At 39.2% G+C, this 17,120-nt stretch overlaps 1 protein-coding gene across 1 annotated transcript in view; it reads left to right on the forward strand.

The window, feature by feature from the left end:
* LOC114648900 (TSC22 domain family protein 4-like) overlaps positions 1-17,120 on the forward strand; it is an 89,906-nt gene that overhangs the window by 16,021 nt on the left and 56,765 nt on the right. The window contains exon 2 of the mRNA XM_028798219.2: positions 2,909-3,078. Within this exon, the coding sequence (XP_028654052.1) occupies positions 2,909-3,078 (170 nt within the window). The remainder of the gene's footprint in view (positions 1-2,908; positions 3,079-17,120) is intronic.

Consider the following 17,120-nt stretch of genomic DNA (forward strand, 5'->3'; position numbering starts at 1 on the left):
TGCTACAGCTTCAGTTTCAGAATGTCCTCTGTCCATTTTCAGCGAAAAAGGTCCCCCACTTAAACAGTTTCCGGCTGTGCTGCGTTCTGAACGTTGTTTAGGCTATTTAAGCCGGTGTTGCGGTATAAGAAAAATCCACATCATAACAAAAATAAAAAACGGTTTTCGGTATGAACTAGTATACCTCCCAGCACTAGTCATTAGGTTAAGTTTAAAAAAATAACAATAATAATTTCATCAGCCATCACTTTAGTATTTTAGGGAGTAGATTTTTAGATTTGCACCCAGACACTTTACTTCAACATGCTGAAGAAATGCAATGACTGAAACAAGTCCAGTTATCTTCATTAAGAAAGGCAATTTCCCTGGGTGCCCCATAGCATTTCTAATTCCTTATCAACCTAAGATTCATCCCAAAAATCTGATCCAAATAGGAATGTTAAACAACCCAGATTACTTTTACTGTGAAGCTTGGTGAGCAATGGCTATTGTGTGTTATCTGCACCAAATAAAACACACAAATAAAACACCACACATCTGTGACAGTCAGACAAGCCCAGGTTACCAGTTATAAAGACAAATGGACACTAAATTTGATTCTGCATTATACACTCATGTCCAGTTATTTTTGGATGAGTACTATTTGTATTTCTTCTGTCATTTTCACCATAGTTAAATGCTGAATTTGTATTTTCTGTTGTTACTGTGTACCATTCAGGTGAAAATGTTGGCTACTTTATATTAAAATGACTTCAAATAGAGGCTTGTCATTGAACAAAAACAAATAAAACTGGGTCCCAAGGCCATGAAAGTAGTGACCTGTACAGACATGCTGTCATAAACAAGGCTAACTCACTGCAGAGGACAGCTGCTTCTACAGTGGGATGTAGTATGTGTCCAGGGGAAGCAGACCAGCGTACATTAAAGAAATGTTAGGGTACTAGCCATGTCACCCCTTTTAATAAACGAAATGAAAATTATAGCCACTTGGGCACACAAACAGAAATTAAAATGGCTTCAGACAGCCTTAAGCAATTGTAAGAGTTGTTTGAGATCTGTCCTCCTTGATTGTCTGACGCCACCTACTGGGAGCAGCTCTATTTTATGCTGTCTGTACTGGAAGGGGTGGAGCCTTCTCAGGCATTGTGGGCAGAGCTAGATGTCCTCCTTGGGTGGCTTTTTGACACTACAGTCATGGCCAAAAGTATTGGTTTTCACGAAGCTTGCTGCTTTAGTGTTTTTAGATCTTTTTGTCTGTTTATATGGTATACTGAAGTATAATTAAAGGCATTTCACAAGTTTCAAAGGCTTTTATTGGCAATTACATTAAGTTTATGCAGAGTCAATATTTTCAGTTTTGGTCCTTCTTTTTCAAGACCTCTGCAGTTCTCCCTGGCATGCTGTCAATCAACTTCTGGACCAAATCCTGACTGATGGCAGACCATTCTTGCATAATCAATGCTTGGAGTTTGTCAGAATTTGTAGGTTTTTGTTTGTCCACTTGTCCACCACAAGTTCTCAATGGGATTAAGGTCTGGGAAGTTTCCTGGCCATGGATCCAAAATTTCGAAGTTTTGTTCCCTGAGCCACTTAGGTATCACTTTTGCCTTATGGGCACGTGCTCCGTCCTACTGGAAAAGGCATTGTTTGTCACCAAACTGTTCTTGGATGGTTGGGAGAAGTTGCTCACGGGTAATGTTTTTGTATAATTCTTTATTTATGGCTGTGTAAAATCGTGTAAACCAATACTTCTCAAAACTTTTGTCCACGACTGTACTGTGACATGAGAAGATGCCTTTGGCGCTTAAGCCCCCTCTAGTCCCAGTGTGGCGCTGGTTACCTCCTCAAAACCTTGAAGATGGTTGCCTGGTGCACATGCGTGACAAGTGATTCCAGCACTGGGCTTTAAACCTCAAGGTTGACAGTTCAGTCTCCTACTTGTTGTGTGACCCTGAGTAGCTCATTACATGCGCTTGTGTTCTAATTGCTTCTGTAAATTATGGGAGTATGGCTGTGTATAATAATGAAGTTTAAAAAGGAACTGTATAACCTAAAAGTTGTTCACAACAATCCTATTCCTTGTGTTGTCCAGTGATTGGTAACCAATACGGCTTAAGGGTTAATTCATTAGATTGTAAACCACAGGGCTACCTATGAAGCCTCCACTGCTGGTGTCCTTGAACAAGTTGGGTTGGAGAGAAGTGCCAGGCAGTCAGGGTCAAACTTGCTTCATCCAGCTCAGAGTTGCAGGGTCCAGAGCTTATCACTGTGCTCAAGACTGATATGGACAACATAGACAACCGCCCAGGATGGCATCTTGCCAGGGCCAGCACCACAAAATTTAAAATGGCGATTATAGTCTGAGCCAATCAACCCATGAAGGTTAAGGGGTGCACACCCCAGAGACTGGAGGAGAAACCACTCAGTCATTGAGGTCTGGTAATATTGTTTGTATGCCCTTTATGAAAGCTAAGGGGAGTGTGCGCCGTAAATTCCGCAGTGTGTACATGGAGGGGCACCGTTTATGTAACTGAAGAGGTACATGCTCCAGACAACAAGGGTCTTCATCCCCACAAGCCTAAGACTCCAAATATGCTTCAACAGGCACTGCATGCAGACATGGGGGCAACGTGCAGCCTCCACACAGACAGTGACCAGCCATTGGAGTCAACACTGAAGCAGCAGAGCTAACTACTGCGCTACCACACTGCCTATAAAATAACCGGTTAAATAAAAGTAATATGAGTTTAGTGAAAAAGTCAAACTGAGGATAAAGTTTTAATTGTTTGTTTTTCTTTTTTATTCTTTGTACTCCTTTGCCTGCGGAGTCTCCATTCCTGTGATTCCTCTTATTTGTCTTTATAATCAGCAGGTGCTCATTTTTATGATCTTTACTCTGTTTTTACAGGTGGTGCGGCACCAGTCTCATTCACGTCCAGTCTCACCATCACCTCTCCTCGTCCGAGAGCGAAGTCCTCACAGGCGGTCCCTGGATTATTCCAGCCCCAGCCCACCCCACCTCAGTTTATCTCAGTCTATGTTGAGCACAGGGACATCCTTAGACAGCGACGATGACAGGTAAGGGACACCTTTTTAATCCACTTGCGTTATGCATGAAGGTTTGTGAAAGAAGCAAGAGCAGACTCAGCACGTGAATGGAACCAGCAACTAGAGAAGGGGTCTCTGATTTTCTTCTGGAAATTTGCAGTAGCTGCTGTTTTCTATTCATCTGTAATCAGTGGTTAATTTGACCTCCTAACGGAACGCCTTTCTTAAATCGACTTCTCAGTTCTCTCTTTACAAATTCAAGGTGGATTAAAAATGGGGGTGTGAAGTGCCGCTCCTCCTGGAATGCAGTGACTAAAGGATTTTATTCCAGCCACACTCTTTAACGTGTTTCAACATGTTTCATTGAACTGCTTGCTTAATTAGTCCTCTCGGTTCCTTTTTGCACATTTCAGTGGGTATAGAAAGCCTTGTCAGCTTATTTAGCTAAAGGTTTGCGTTGGTTCACTTTACTCCTGTGTGGTACTCTACCCAGAAGCATGCACAGATTCATTAATATAAAAAAACATTCTAAAAGCAGCTGAAAATACAGGGAGCCAGAGTCTATCCGAGTAGCACTAGGCAGTAAAGAGTAGTGTGGTACAGTAATGAAGCAGAAATACTGTGTTACTGCATTTAACTATGTTTTGAGAATATTTCTACTATACTTGAATAAGCAATTTTATGTCTGATTTCACTACATTTTCAAATGCAAATGGATACTTTTACTCTGTTTTGCTAGAAACATTCATTACTGTAAAATTAAACCAGAAAAATAAATGGCAATGCAAACACGCTCAGTGCATTGCTCAGGTTTTTATTTAAAATATGGACTCCCCCTGCTTTAGGAAACTTCTTGTATACGACGAATCTGGGGCGATGTTCAAATGCATGTCACAGCCGCTAACACCTGATCATCTATGCAGTCATTCCCTGTTCACCTAGCTGCAGCCTGCAGAATGGGGAAGAGCTGGATGTTGGTGAAGTGCAACCCCAGTCTTAGTCATTCTCAAAACTGATGACACTGTCCTCACACAGGATTAGACCAGATTTTTGGGGTGAAGCTGGGTGGTCTCAGGTTATTTCCACTGCTGACTCTGCTGTGTTCATAAATTGTCCTCATGGCAGCCTGCAAAACAAAGTGGGGCAGACCTGAAAGCTGCTGTGTGGTATACTTGTGTGCTCACATGCTGTGGTTCACTCAACAACAGCAACAGCAATTTATTTCTTGTATATTCCCAAAATCATGCAAGGAATGATTTAATAGGCTTTAACAAGCTCTGTTTTTTGACAGCCTCCCAGCATTGACTCTCCAAGAAGACAACAAAAAACCTTGTAGAAAAAAACAAAATGGAAGAAATCTTGAGAAGGGAAATTGAGAGAGAAACTGTGTGCTGGGTAGTCACTCAGCTTGCCACATGTGTTGCTCACGGCTCCAAAACTTGTTGGAAAAGCCCAAGAAAAACCGAAAAGGCATTTCTTTTAATGTGAAAGTAGAAATGATAAAGTCTAGGTAAAGCATTTCTATGCACTAGTCATGGTACCTGTCGACAGGGCTGGCACCACCATTAAGGCAAATGAGACTTTCGCCTATGGCGCAGATCATAATGGTGGGGGGGGGGACACAGCCTCACGGATTAGCTATCGAACACTAATAAGCTTGGCCTTGAGCACAAAATCATCGAAGACAGGTAATAAAATGATTTATAAATATTTGCTATCTCTTGTCCTACATATACCTTCACCGCCTTTCCCCAGTAGTCACATGAATCTGAATGTCTCTTCACCAGTGCTCCTTCAGTCAAGTGCGTTTCTGCAAGGCTTGCTTCTTAGCCTCTCTGTCATTCTGAGGCAACTTTCTCACCTCCTGTTTGCTTTTGCACTTTCCCACTTTAAAGGTCACTTTCTGTGGCAAGTGCATCTCACACTCACACTTCCTCTTTTGATCGCGTCACCAAAGTCAAACGGACCAATCACACCAAGGCCAAAACGGACCAATCAGATTGCTCTGAGGACTGGATACACAGACATTAGTGTTTTATCCTATTGTAGATTATTTAATGAAGGACAATGCTATCAATGACTAATGTTATTACTAAACTAATTCTGTCAATTTTCATGCAGTCTAGTGTTGTTTGAACAAAAGTGGGAGTCATTTTTGGGGACATGGAATGCTTAAAAATATTTTGCATTTAACTGTAATTATAAGTTCATGTGAAGAAAATTCACTTTAAAATGGCTTTTTCAGAAACACATTAGCTCCTTCTTAAAGAGAGGGATGCCTGTACCCCTCTCCTAGTGGTGCCCTCGACACTGAATTAGAATGCAATCATTAAAATGTTCTCTTGCACTACATGTCACTGCTTCAGGCTGCAGTTACTTGGCTCATACTTAAGTGGTTAAAATATGACTTACACACAAAAAAAAGGCCACCTTAGTTATTTTAATTTCTAACAACTTAATTTTGACTATATACTGCATAAAAGGGAGAGACCCTACATTAACTTGTATTTGTGATACTTAAGTATACTTAATATCCAATATTTTAAAAACTCTACTTGAGTAGTTATCTCATGGGTAACTTTTTACTTTGATTTGAGTCACTTTCAAGAATGTTTTCTCTACATTTATCCCCAATATGGCTGTTGAGCACTTACAACACATTTAGAGACAGGGAAACAGTTCATCGTAAGGCCCTCTCAGGCACTCACCCACACAGGGACAATTTGGAAGTGTCAGTACAGCTAACATGTACATCCTTGGAAAGAATAACCAGAGTACATGAAGGAAAACCCATATAGACATGGGAAGAACTTATAAACTCCACACACACAGTGACTGTTGCACGAGATTTGACATGGGAGGCTGGTTCAGTGGCACTGTGTGGCTAACATCACTCTGTTATCATGGCTTCCTAAATAAAAAAAAAATAACTACAGAAATATAACACCATGACTCATGTACATATGTACCTTCATGGAAACACGTTCAATGAATCACAAGCTTTCTAGTAGTTTTATTTTTTTCCACAAGTTGAATAGCAAGCTAAGAGGTATCAGAAAATAGAGAAGAGGGAAACAAAAAACTATAGATGACAAGTTCTGGGAGAAAATAAGCTTTTGAGATCTACAGTTCTTAGAAATAACATAATTAGAGTTCAGTCAGCTGCCCAGAATGCAGCCTGTCCATTCTGCAATGTGTTAAGTATGTAATAGCATACAAAGTTGTATTCAGATTACATAACAGTTAAATGCTCAGTGTGTCACCACTGAGGCCAGGCCAGTAGTGTTAATCTTGTTTCATAGCAATGCTTCCACAAAATAATACTATGAAGAAATGAAGAACAGAAGGCAGCAGTGAGTCATTCGATACATTGGTAAGCAGATCATTCTAGAGCGTGGATACTAGGTAATGACGGTTTTACCTCCTGCATTAGTTTGTTTCGTTTCTTTAAATTTATAAGAATAATTTTAGTTCAGGAATGGCAGAGAACACAGTTTCGTAGCATTAAATGTCAGGTCAGGGATTGTGAAATCTGCTGTAAGCTTAACTGGTATCAAATATGATGCTTCAACAGCTGGACTCCCATGGTTATACAGTTCTTCCCATTCTTGCCTGGATCCTTTTTACAGGATATTGAGTTGATTTTATGGTGTATGTAAAAATAGTGAATAAAGCACTAAAGATGTTAATTCTACCTGAAATAAAAGAATACATCAAATATGGTGAGAAAGCATGTGTCATTTATGGTGAGAAAACATCTCCGTATTCCTGTTTTTCAAAGTGGAAAAAGCAAATCTTACTACAGTAAACCCAGGACTTTAGAATTAGTAAGTGTCAAAGACAACATCTCATTTTAAAGCAGTTCAAGGCCTGTAACTATATGGTTGATAGTTCTGTTTCTTGATTTTTTTCAAAGTTCCACGCAACTCTGTGTCATTTGTTTTTGCAGAGTTAAGGATAAGCAGTTTACACTTGCCCCGAGGTTTATCTCTTTGAAAGTTAGGCTGTTGGGACACTACATGATTTTGAGCTAGAAAGCATATCAAACTTAGTACCAGTACAGTAGTTACTGGATGCTGTTCTCTTGAGGATGTCAGATAGGAAGTACAGAGGATGACTGATTACATCACCACGTGTTTCCTTACAAGTGCATTGTATGTGTTGTATTTCTAGCTGAACTCTCATTGATTGTCAACTCTCGCACACACAACAGCCTGTCCCTACAATTTAAGCTCTTGATTTTGGTGAGTTGCAGACTGATCTGAATGAGTCAAAGATGTCACATCACATGACCGATGGGCACGGACCATGACCGTCCATGACTTGCTAAGATTATATAAATGACAGCGTCAAATAAAATCAAATAGTGTGACTGTGGCTTTACTTATTAATGCAACTCAATAAATGTCATTAGGTTTGATTGATAAATATAATTGAGAATCTTCCACATAGGTCGATAAATTAGTATTATATTTCCAAGTGAAATCTCCTTGTGGTAACTTAGTGTTGTTCCAAGCACTGAGAATCTTCATATCTAACTGTAGTGGGGCTCAAATATAGTGAGCCCACTGGGAAGAAGCAACACCTTCGCAGTCAGAAGGCAGATTAGTCATTTGAGATGAAGGAGTTCTCCTTTGGCTTCACTGTCTTTCTACACTCCATTTTGGGTTTGGGTCAAACTTTTCATTTCCAAATTGTTTGCATAGATAGGAGTAGAAGAGTAAAGTCATTTTGGTGCATTTCAAAAAATTATCTGATAAAGACAGTAAAGTGAATGTCTGACAGTCCTTCATTATAGTCAGTCCAAGGAAACGGTCATGTCACATGCAGTACTTGTGTTTTCGTGTCAAAGCGTAATGTTAGAATATTAACCATGCTAACCATCTAAGGCGGGTTGAAATTTAAATAATCTGTAGTAATAAAATGTATTGCATTTGCCATTCTGAATATTGCATTCCTATGAATGTTTATGATGAGTAATCGGTTGGAATGACACACGCAACGCTTGTGTCTCTTATATGCCATTTGGTGTGAGATTCATAAAAGAAGTGATAATATTTGTAATGTGTTGTCTATTGGAATGACAAATGCAATGCATTTTATTACTACACGTTTGTGATGTGCCATCTGTTGGAATGACAGAAGCAGAGCAACTGGACAAACTCATGTTTGAAGACTCTATTTGGTGAATTTCTGTCAATCTGATATTGGCTGTTAGGCATTTGTAACCTAAGAATTGTAACTTGTGTGTATTTTTGTTCTGAGCTCTTCACTTGTGCTAATTAATTCTGTAGCCATGTTCTGTAACACTTGTTCCCAAACAGTCCCCAAGACAGATGTTTACCCTTTTTATAAGTCACTTTGGATAAAATAATCTGCTAAGCAAATAAACAAAAATGTAAATGTTACATTCTGTTCTGTTCTACATGGAGGAAGCCCTCTATCATTTCACCATACGCTAAGCACTGGTGACATTCTCAGCTGCAAGAACACAGCATTGCATAGTGGTTAAAAAATAGACAGGAGTATTTATAACCATAGTCAACAATATCTGCAGTCTGCTTGGCCCTCTCTGCATTACCTCAATTTGTGAAATGGCAAATTAAGGGGAAGACATTCATCCAACACTAGCTTACATAGTATTGTCCTGACCGTGTAGCCATCCAAAACAAAGCATGAAAGGCATGTATCTGTGGATTTTGAAATGGATGTTTGAGAATTTCAGTAGACACAAAACTGCTTTGATTGCAGACAGTTCCTTTGTAGCAGACGTGTATCTAACTTTTAACATAGTAACTTCCCTTTTGCTGCCTGGAAGGCAGGAGTGTTTGGTTACACTGATGGTCATATTGGTTAACCAATGAAGCAGAGTTTCCACTCTGGTGTAACGCAGATTTCCTGGAGGCAAATGCCAACATGAATAAATACTCAATGTAAAGCTAAACGTGTCATGTGATCAGGTGGCATGGAGCTCTTTGATGTTGCCATTTGCCTACTGCTGTGGCTGTTTCAGCTTTCTGAAGTGTCACAATATGAATCCACACTTTGAGATGCACCTGTCAAATCGGATGCTGCAATTATTTTATGTACTACTACTCAAATTACTAATAAATATTCTCAAACTAAAACTACTAGCATCACTCTGTTTCCACTGGCCTCAAATCATTACTACAGGTGTTTTCACGTTGACCTTGAGAGGTGTGCTTGTTGGCTTACTGCCATTGATCACTCAGTTAACCAGTGTGTCATCAATGGCAATGATTCTTGGCTGTCAGCACATCGATATTAATTGCACTGGCCTTTTAAATGAGCTCCTTGTTTATGTAGATGACATGGTTCTACTTTCAGTGTGCATGTGTTTCTAAGAAATGTAAAATGATTACACTGTCATCAAGGCATAGGAGATATTGCAATATGCTATAATTGGCAGTGAGCTGGCATGGTGCACGGAGGTGTTGTTGCTGTCTTCTAGTTCTTCAGGTCTCATTCACCGACACTCCAGCACACCTTCCATGTGATGTTTTTATATTTAGATTAGATGTTCTTCTTACATTCATGTTTGTATTTTTACACAGTCCAAAAGTCATTAACCGTTGGAAAGTTAGCCTTGGAGGGCTGTAGTGGCTGCAGGTTTTTGTTCCAACCCAATTTCTTAATGAGAAGTCAGTGGCTGCTATTGAAACACTTATTGCTCAAGGCTCATTTTTATACTTTATTTTAAACACCTCAATGTTTAACTGCTTTTTTTGGTCTTAAACCAAATTCAATGTTTTCAGTGGCTCCTTATGAGCAATAAGGTGCAAATGACAAAGGAACCAGCAGTTGTCCATTTACCTTGATTCATTGTGAACCATATGATTTCTTAAAATCATTAGATGGAAACTGAAGAGAAAATAGCAAAGGACAGAGAATTACGCATCTTCTTCAGAGTACAAGTCATGTGGATGACATCCTTGGCGGCAGAATGAAAACACTAACAACTAGTGATGAGTGAACCCTGCTGAATTTGCTTCTCCATAAGTTCAGTGAAAACCCAGAAATGTTTGAGAACTTCGCCAAACTCTACTTTCAAGTCAATAGAGGAGGAACTAAACTAGTTTTGTGTGGAATATAATGTTGCAGTGGTCTTTTAAGTGTCTCTGAGGGCCAGAGAAAAGTCTGCAAACTCTGCCAGACTGATTATTGTGCCCATAAATGTGATCTGACATATGAGACAACAGTGTTAACCAGTGCGCCACTGGTTGCCACTAGTGCCTCAAAACCAAAAGACTCAGACAGAAGAAATGTTAAAAATAAAATACAACAAATACCTACAAAGTAGAAATAAATAAATAAATAAAATATAGATCATTGCACTCACAGAGTTTCACTCTTGGGGCACAAACTGGCTGTGCCAATAAGTAGCAGTTTGACTTGCCTAAGTATGCAGCTGGCAGATCTGTTTTGTTTCCGATTTATCTGGGCAGATACTTACTTCAAGAAGAACCACTTTGTAAACAGTAATACATTTTTTGTTTTTTTTATTTCATAGCATGCTTGTTTTTTTTCTGACGAGTGGAGGATGAGGCATGTTTTGGGATAGGCTGGGTACATGGCTGATTTTTATGCATAATTAGCCATGCAGTGCTGCATTGCCTTTGTAAAGGGATCAGTGTTATATATCCAGTGACAGTATTTGTAATATTCTCATTATGATCAATTAATGCACCACTCAAATGAAAATATTTTTTAAACTAATGCAGGATGGAAATATCGGGGGTTTTGGTTGAAAAAACAACCGTGAGGTGAGTGAAAAAGCGGCATTTCCCTTTAGTGAAATGAGCGTGTTTGGAAACAGGGAAAAAATATTGTACAGCATTGTCAAGCACAATAGGACATTTATTCATTTATTTACCTCATGATGGCCACATCGACAACGATCATGCAGTAGGCATGTGTGAACCTTCTGTACATGGCAGCTATAGCAGTGATATCACTCTGCCCTTGAAAAGCATCAAGGGGCACTTAGACAATAATATTTACCTAAGCCAGCCGCATGGCAGATTTCCAGAAAAATATATTCGTCGAAAAGGGTCACCACCGAAAACAGCATATTAATTTCAAAAAACGCTTTGGCAAATTTCTACACTACTAATAGGCCACGAAATTAAATAAGATCTGTTACTTGCACGGATTGGTTTCTAATTAAGCATTGATTTAAAACCATAACTTTTAGCCGCTACAGCCTTCCAGGACCTAGAAGTGTCACCTTGAGGGTGACCTGTGATGGACTGGCATTTATCCCAGGGCTGCTTCTTCCATTTGCCTCTAGTTTCCCTATGACATTGCACTGGATGAAGCAGGTTCAGAAAAGAAATGTCTATAGATCATAGTTTCTTAAACTATGGGTTGCAACGGGTTGCCACCTTCTGGGTCGCGACTCACTGTTGTCCATAGTGAGAAAGGTTTGGAAAGTTTCTCACATCACTACATGCTTTTTAAGCAAATCAACATTGCTTCGCTAAGACTGACAGTGGTGATCCTCCAATTGGAACTCCCCCCTCCCCTTTCAACCCCATTATGACTGCTTGCTGAGATTCTAAAAAAGGGGATCCCACCCCCTCAGGAACTTTTGGCCTTCATTGACTGGGACTTGAGGGCACTAAAAAGGGCAAGATTGGTTCACAAGAAAAAAGTTTAAGAAACACTGGTCTAGATGATGGATAGGATTTTTTTGTTTGTTTGTTTAATTGTGTCATTCACTCATTTTTAGCATTTTAAACTCATTTTGAGAAAAATACAGTATCTTTTTTTATTTGTAGCTACTAAGCATTACATTAGCAGCTTACAAAAAAAGATATCTGACAAATACTTTGCTAGAAATTAAAGAGAAGATGCAGGTTCCCAGCCAGGCTGGTTGTAGGTGAATGAAGTGGGAGTCAAAATAGATGGATGGATGGATGAAGCTGCATATTCACAAAGTCAATGTCTAAAATACAAGTCCAGCAAAAAAAATTCCTTAACTAACAATGTGGGTTTTACTTTTCTGTCTCTGATGGTGGGAGTAGATTAACATTACTTGTACTTGAACTTTCTGAAAGGTTGGGGGGGGGGGTGGGGGGCATACGAAAAACTGCTTTGTGGGGCATTTTAATCTGGATTTGTAACCAAGCAATGTCACTGTTATTTTATTTAATTAAGACGAGAGTAGCGCGTGGCATGTTGGCTTAGTGGTTGGCACTGCCTGCATACAGCTACAGGGAGTGGCATCCGCTTCTCAGGCCTGTCTGTGAGGATTGCACACTGTCTACTGGTGTCCATGTGAATTTTCTTCAGTCCTCTATTTTCCTCCCCCATTTTAAAGATTTTTTGAAATCTGTAAAAAAAAAAAAAAAAAAAAAAAAAAGGAAAAAAAGAAGGGTTGGAAAAGTGATGGTATTATTTCACATATTATAGCTACAAGGTAATCACTCACAAAAATATTTAAAAAGTTATTAAAAGTGTCTGAATGTTAGAAACATTTAGACGAGAACAGGCCATTCAGACCAACAAAGCTTGCCAATCTTAGCCTCCTAATTTCTCAAAAATAACATCAAATTGAACTTTAAGGGTCCTGCTCTCTACCACCTTCCTGGCATCTTATTCCATGTGTCTATGGCTCTGTGTGTGAAGAAAAACTTCCTAACATTTATATTTAAATCACTGTTAAGAAATTTCAAACTTGTTTTAAAGTAGCAGCTGGGATCCACTGTACTAATTCCCTTCATAATTTTAAACACTTCAGTCATGCCACCTCTTAATCTGCATTTGCTGGAGGTTCAACCCCTTCAGTCTTTCCTCTTAGGTAATTTCTGTTATGTTTTTACCCAGGTTTCCACCCTGGCTTTTGTTTAAATTCCTTTTTACTTGTCTTTTTTGTCCATGTTTTACCTTTTTAATATCATCATTTATGTTTTTATTGTTTATTTTCTATTATTTGTATAATTACGTATTTTTGGTCAGTTTTCATTGCCATTTAGTTTCTATGTATGAGAGTTTGTTCTGTCTTGTCGCTTGTGTTTTGTGGGTGGGCCCCTAAGAGGCACGGCCACCTGTCTGTCGCTGTTGAGGGAGTTCTATAAAGGCTGATGGGAAATGCAGTCCTTTGCGGTACATTGTATGCACTTGGTGTTGGTGAGTTTGCCTCTTAGTATTTATTATTATTTCTTTGGATTTTCTGGCCTTTTCACATTATTCTGGCTCTGTTTTAGGATTTCCACTTTTAATTAACATATTGGGACTTGATTACTGTGGACTGCCTTTTCAGGCAATTCCTTTTTTGTTCTTTTAAGCATTTTCTGTTTTTTTTCTATTTTGTAAACAAATCTTTTCATTATAAAGATTATTTATTTGCCCTTTTGGTGATCAAGTGAAGGTTTACTGTGACCCTTCTATAAGTGGGTTTTTTTATTAATATTTATAGCCATTTTTGCCAGCTCTACATTTTTGGGCTTGCTCCAGCTGAAGCTAGCAGATGGTATTTAGGGCCTAGGAGACCAGTGAAGATCCTGGCCTGCTTCTTTACTGAATTTTTGAGGCCTTGGCTGTTTTGCTTTGCAACAATCTCCAATCAAAATAATATCTCTCATTCCCAGAATCAGTGTAGTTCCTCTTCTTTGGACACTCTTTAGTACTACTATGCCTTTTTTTGTAGCTCAGAGGCCCAAACTGCATACAGTAATCCAGGTGAGACATCACTAGTGAGTTAAAGCTTAAGCGTAACTTGCTTTGACTTGTACTCTGCACATCATGATATATAACCTTACATTCTGTTAGTCTTCTAAATGGCTTCTCTACACTGTCTTGATGTAGATGTAATGAGTCCAATACAACTCCCGAGTCCATCTCATTATCTTCTCATTAGGGGCACTTTCAAGTTTCCGACCTCCCATGGTATGCTTAAATCTAACATTTTTACTTGGTACATGCAATACCCTAGATTTCCTTCCTAACTACTGATGGTATTCACTCCTAGCACATTTATACTGGGCTTTGTGAGGCCCACTGAGATGATTATAAGTTGGACAAAGAGAGGGTGATGAGAAGATTGCTGCTGTGCAGTGCAGTGCAGTGCAAGGCATATGGAAACATTTTACATAACACCTTTGGCTTAGTACTTAGTCCAAAAACTTTCAACATTCTTTACAATGAATGAGAACAATAATGGGGAGGGTGCAAAACCTAAGCCCTATATTGTTCAGATGTTTTTTATTAAACCTTTAATTTCATATGGCACATTTCTATAGTCAAGTACATTTAATTTTATATGTCACATTTCTATAGTCAAATACATTTATAGGGTATAATTGCTCATTTATCTTATTTACAAAGCACAGGCTGGTTAAGTGATTTGTTCAGATCACACAGTAAGGCTTAGGCATAAATTAAACCAGCATCCGTAATCTTTAACCATGAGTTACACTACCTGTTGAAAAATTTTAAGGTGTTTTCCAAATCAATCAAATGAACAAATGTATTTTTAGGATGGCCATGAATTTCCCTACTTTCTTTTCTTAGGGGAGTATTTTGGAAAATTGTTCAAAGCCAGTTGGGACTCAAGTGTGTGAGCTTCTAATTCCTGGACCTGCTTGTCCCCGCCTAAAATACTACAACCCCTAAAGTCCTTCCCCCCTGTCTGTTTAGAAATGTGCTTAAGGTAATTCAGTGGCGTGGGGACCAGCGTCTGTCCTGATAGCATCAGTACATAATGAAGAGAAACAAATAGCACATTCATAATTTGTGACAACTGAAGCCACTGAAGTTCAGTTTTTATTTGAATCAGTTACAAAATAAGACAACTGGAGCTTTCTTTACTGGTCACACATTATGTATTATATGCTGCATGTTGGTCTATTGCTACATTTTTTTTTGCTGTACTTCTGTGTCATTTGCCAAATTCTATGCTGTATTATTTAACTGTAATTTACATTTTATTTATTAAATCAAGTGAAGTATAGTGCAGTTGTTGGATATGCTATACAGATGACACTTTGGTAAGCATTGCCGCCTTACATCTTTAGAGATTTGTGTTCAAACCCCAGCTTATCCATTGTCTGTACAGAACTTACGTCAATGTGAATATTCTGCCCATGTCCACGTGGGCTCTCTTCGGGACCTTGGGTTTCCTCCCAGTGACTCCATAGCTCCAGCTGACTGCATCCCTGAATTGGGTTGAGCAGCTGTGAGGATGTTATGTCATGTGTTAGATAACACCAGCCACGCTGCCTTACAAAGCAATTAGTGGGATTAGGGCCTAAGAGCAACTGAGACATGCTTTCCATTTGGACACAGGTCATTACATTAGATAACGAAGAAAACAGAATTCTTTTTATACAGTGTTTTCACATGAAACTTATTTCACAGAGTTTGACCTAAATGGGTGCTCTTTGTACAGGCAGGCATGACACTCTAGTCTAAAACTTTTGTCACCAGTGCAAACAGGCTCATGAGGGCAGCCATCACCGTTTTAATGGAAACTCCACCATAGAGTTTGATATACAGTACAGTGTGTTACCCTTATTCTGTAGGCCAGAATTGGTATGAAGTGATACTGGCTTTGAGTTCAATGGCTGGCAGACTGTTCTTCTGCACTTGTACACACCATCATGAACATCCAATGAACTCTCAATGCAGACTCTTCAAGGAGCATGACTAGTGACACTACACAATTACAAAATCGTTTATTAAATACACAAAAATGACACACAGACATGAAAAATAAGAAATTAAAATTAACAAAAACAAATATCTTGCCTGAAGGAGGGGCCTGAGTTGCCTTGAAAGCCTCCATATTGTAATCTTTCTAGTTAACCAATTAAAGGTGTCATTTTGCTTGACTTCTCGCAAAAACAATAATAAAACATAAAACTTCAACCAGAAACATAACACTTTTAGGTGTTTAAATGTCTGATTGAGATTACTCCTGTGCCTTCCACAATGTGGCTTAGTGGTAAGGGTCTGCAGCAGAAGGTAAAAGTCAGCAGATTACATGCCCACCATTAACACACTTTGTGATACTGAGCAAATCATGTCATCTGCCTGTCTAAGTACGTTAACTGTATATTATATAATGTACATTATATAATGTAAAAATTGCTTCTTTGTTAGATTCATCAGTGTTGATAGAACGTGGCTTTGGCTGGACTCCAAGTCATGCGATGTCAATGACTTTGCTTGATTTTATTTTATTTTTTTTATTTAAGAACAACTTTCACCTTGTTGAATTTGGGCCCCATTGTGGTAACTGCTGACTATTTGGCAGGCAGGTCTAATTTGCTGCTTTCACACCTTACCTGTTCACAACCTGGAAATAAATGTCTGCTTTGACATTGGGCCTCAGAGTGGAAAGGCAGAGTGACTGTGCTGCCAAGATCTAAAAACCACAAATGGGTGTTCTGCCAACAGTTGTAGGGTCATAAGGATGGCTGTGGTGGAGACTGGGATAAAGGTCACCAAGCCTCACTGTGTATCCTCAACCACTGCTAATGTGGACGAAACAGCAGAACGTCCTGGGGCTGAACAAGCTAACTAGGTCTCAGTTTAAAGGGGTTTTCTGTTCTAACTGGTGTTGTGTGTTTGAATATAATCGTGGAATATCGAGCAATAGATACTGAAGAAAAGAAACCAAGATGTGGAAAGTTCTTCACAGATTATTGAATAATAAAGGCGCTTTGCTCAGGCAGTGTGGCCTAGTTGAATAGGTTACCACCTCTGTCGGACAGTGGGATCCTGATGAAGTCAAATAACAGGCAAGGTGTGCAATGGAAATATGGAGATAACTGTGTTAAACACGTGTGATATGAAAATCATGTGCACTAGGTGGAGACTGCCTATCCTCGTTGTGTTTGTGAGAAGTTTGTTTTTTGTCATCTATCCAAAGACCTGTTCATAATGTCTCCAGATTAGCCCTGTGTCACCATGCGTGAGTGTGACTGTGTCAGTGTGCTCAGCTAAAGATTGACATCCCATCAAGAGTTGTGCTCAGTGATGCTAGTATGAATTCTTCCCATGTCCCTGGACTGGATTAAAAGGTTTTGTAAATTGAAGGATATGTG

Source organism: Erpetoichthys calabaricus, chromosome 3 (assembly GCF_900747795.2).
Source record: "Erpetoichthys calabaricus chromosome 3, fErpCal1.3, whole genome shotgun sequence".
NCBI classification, from domain to species: Eukaryota; Metazoa; Chordata; class Cladistia; order Polypteriformes; family Polypteridae; genus Erpetoichthys; species Erpetoichthys calabaricus.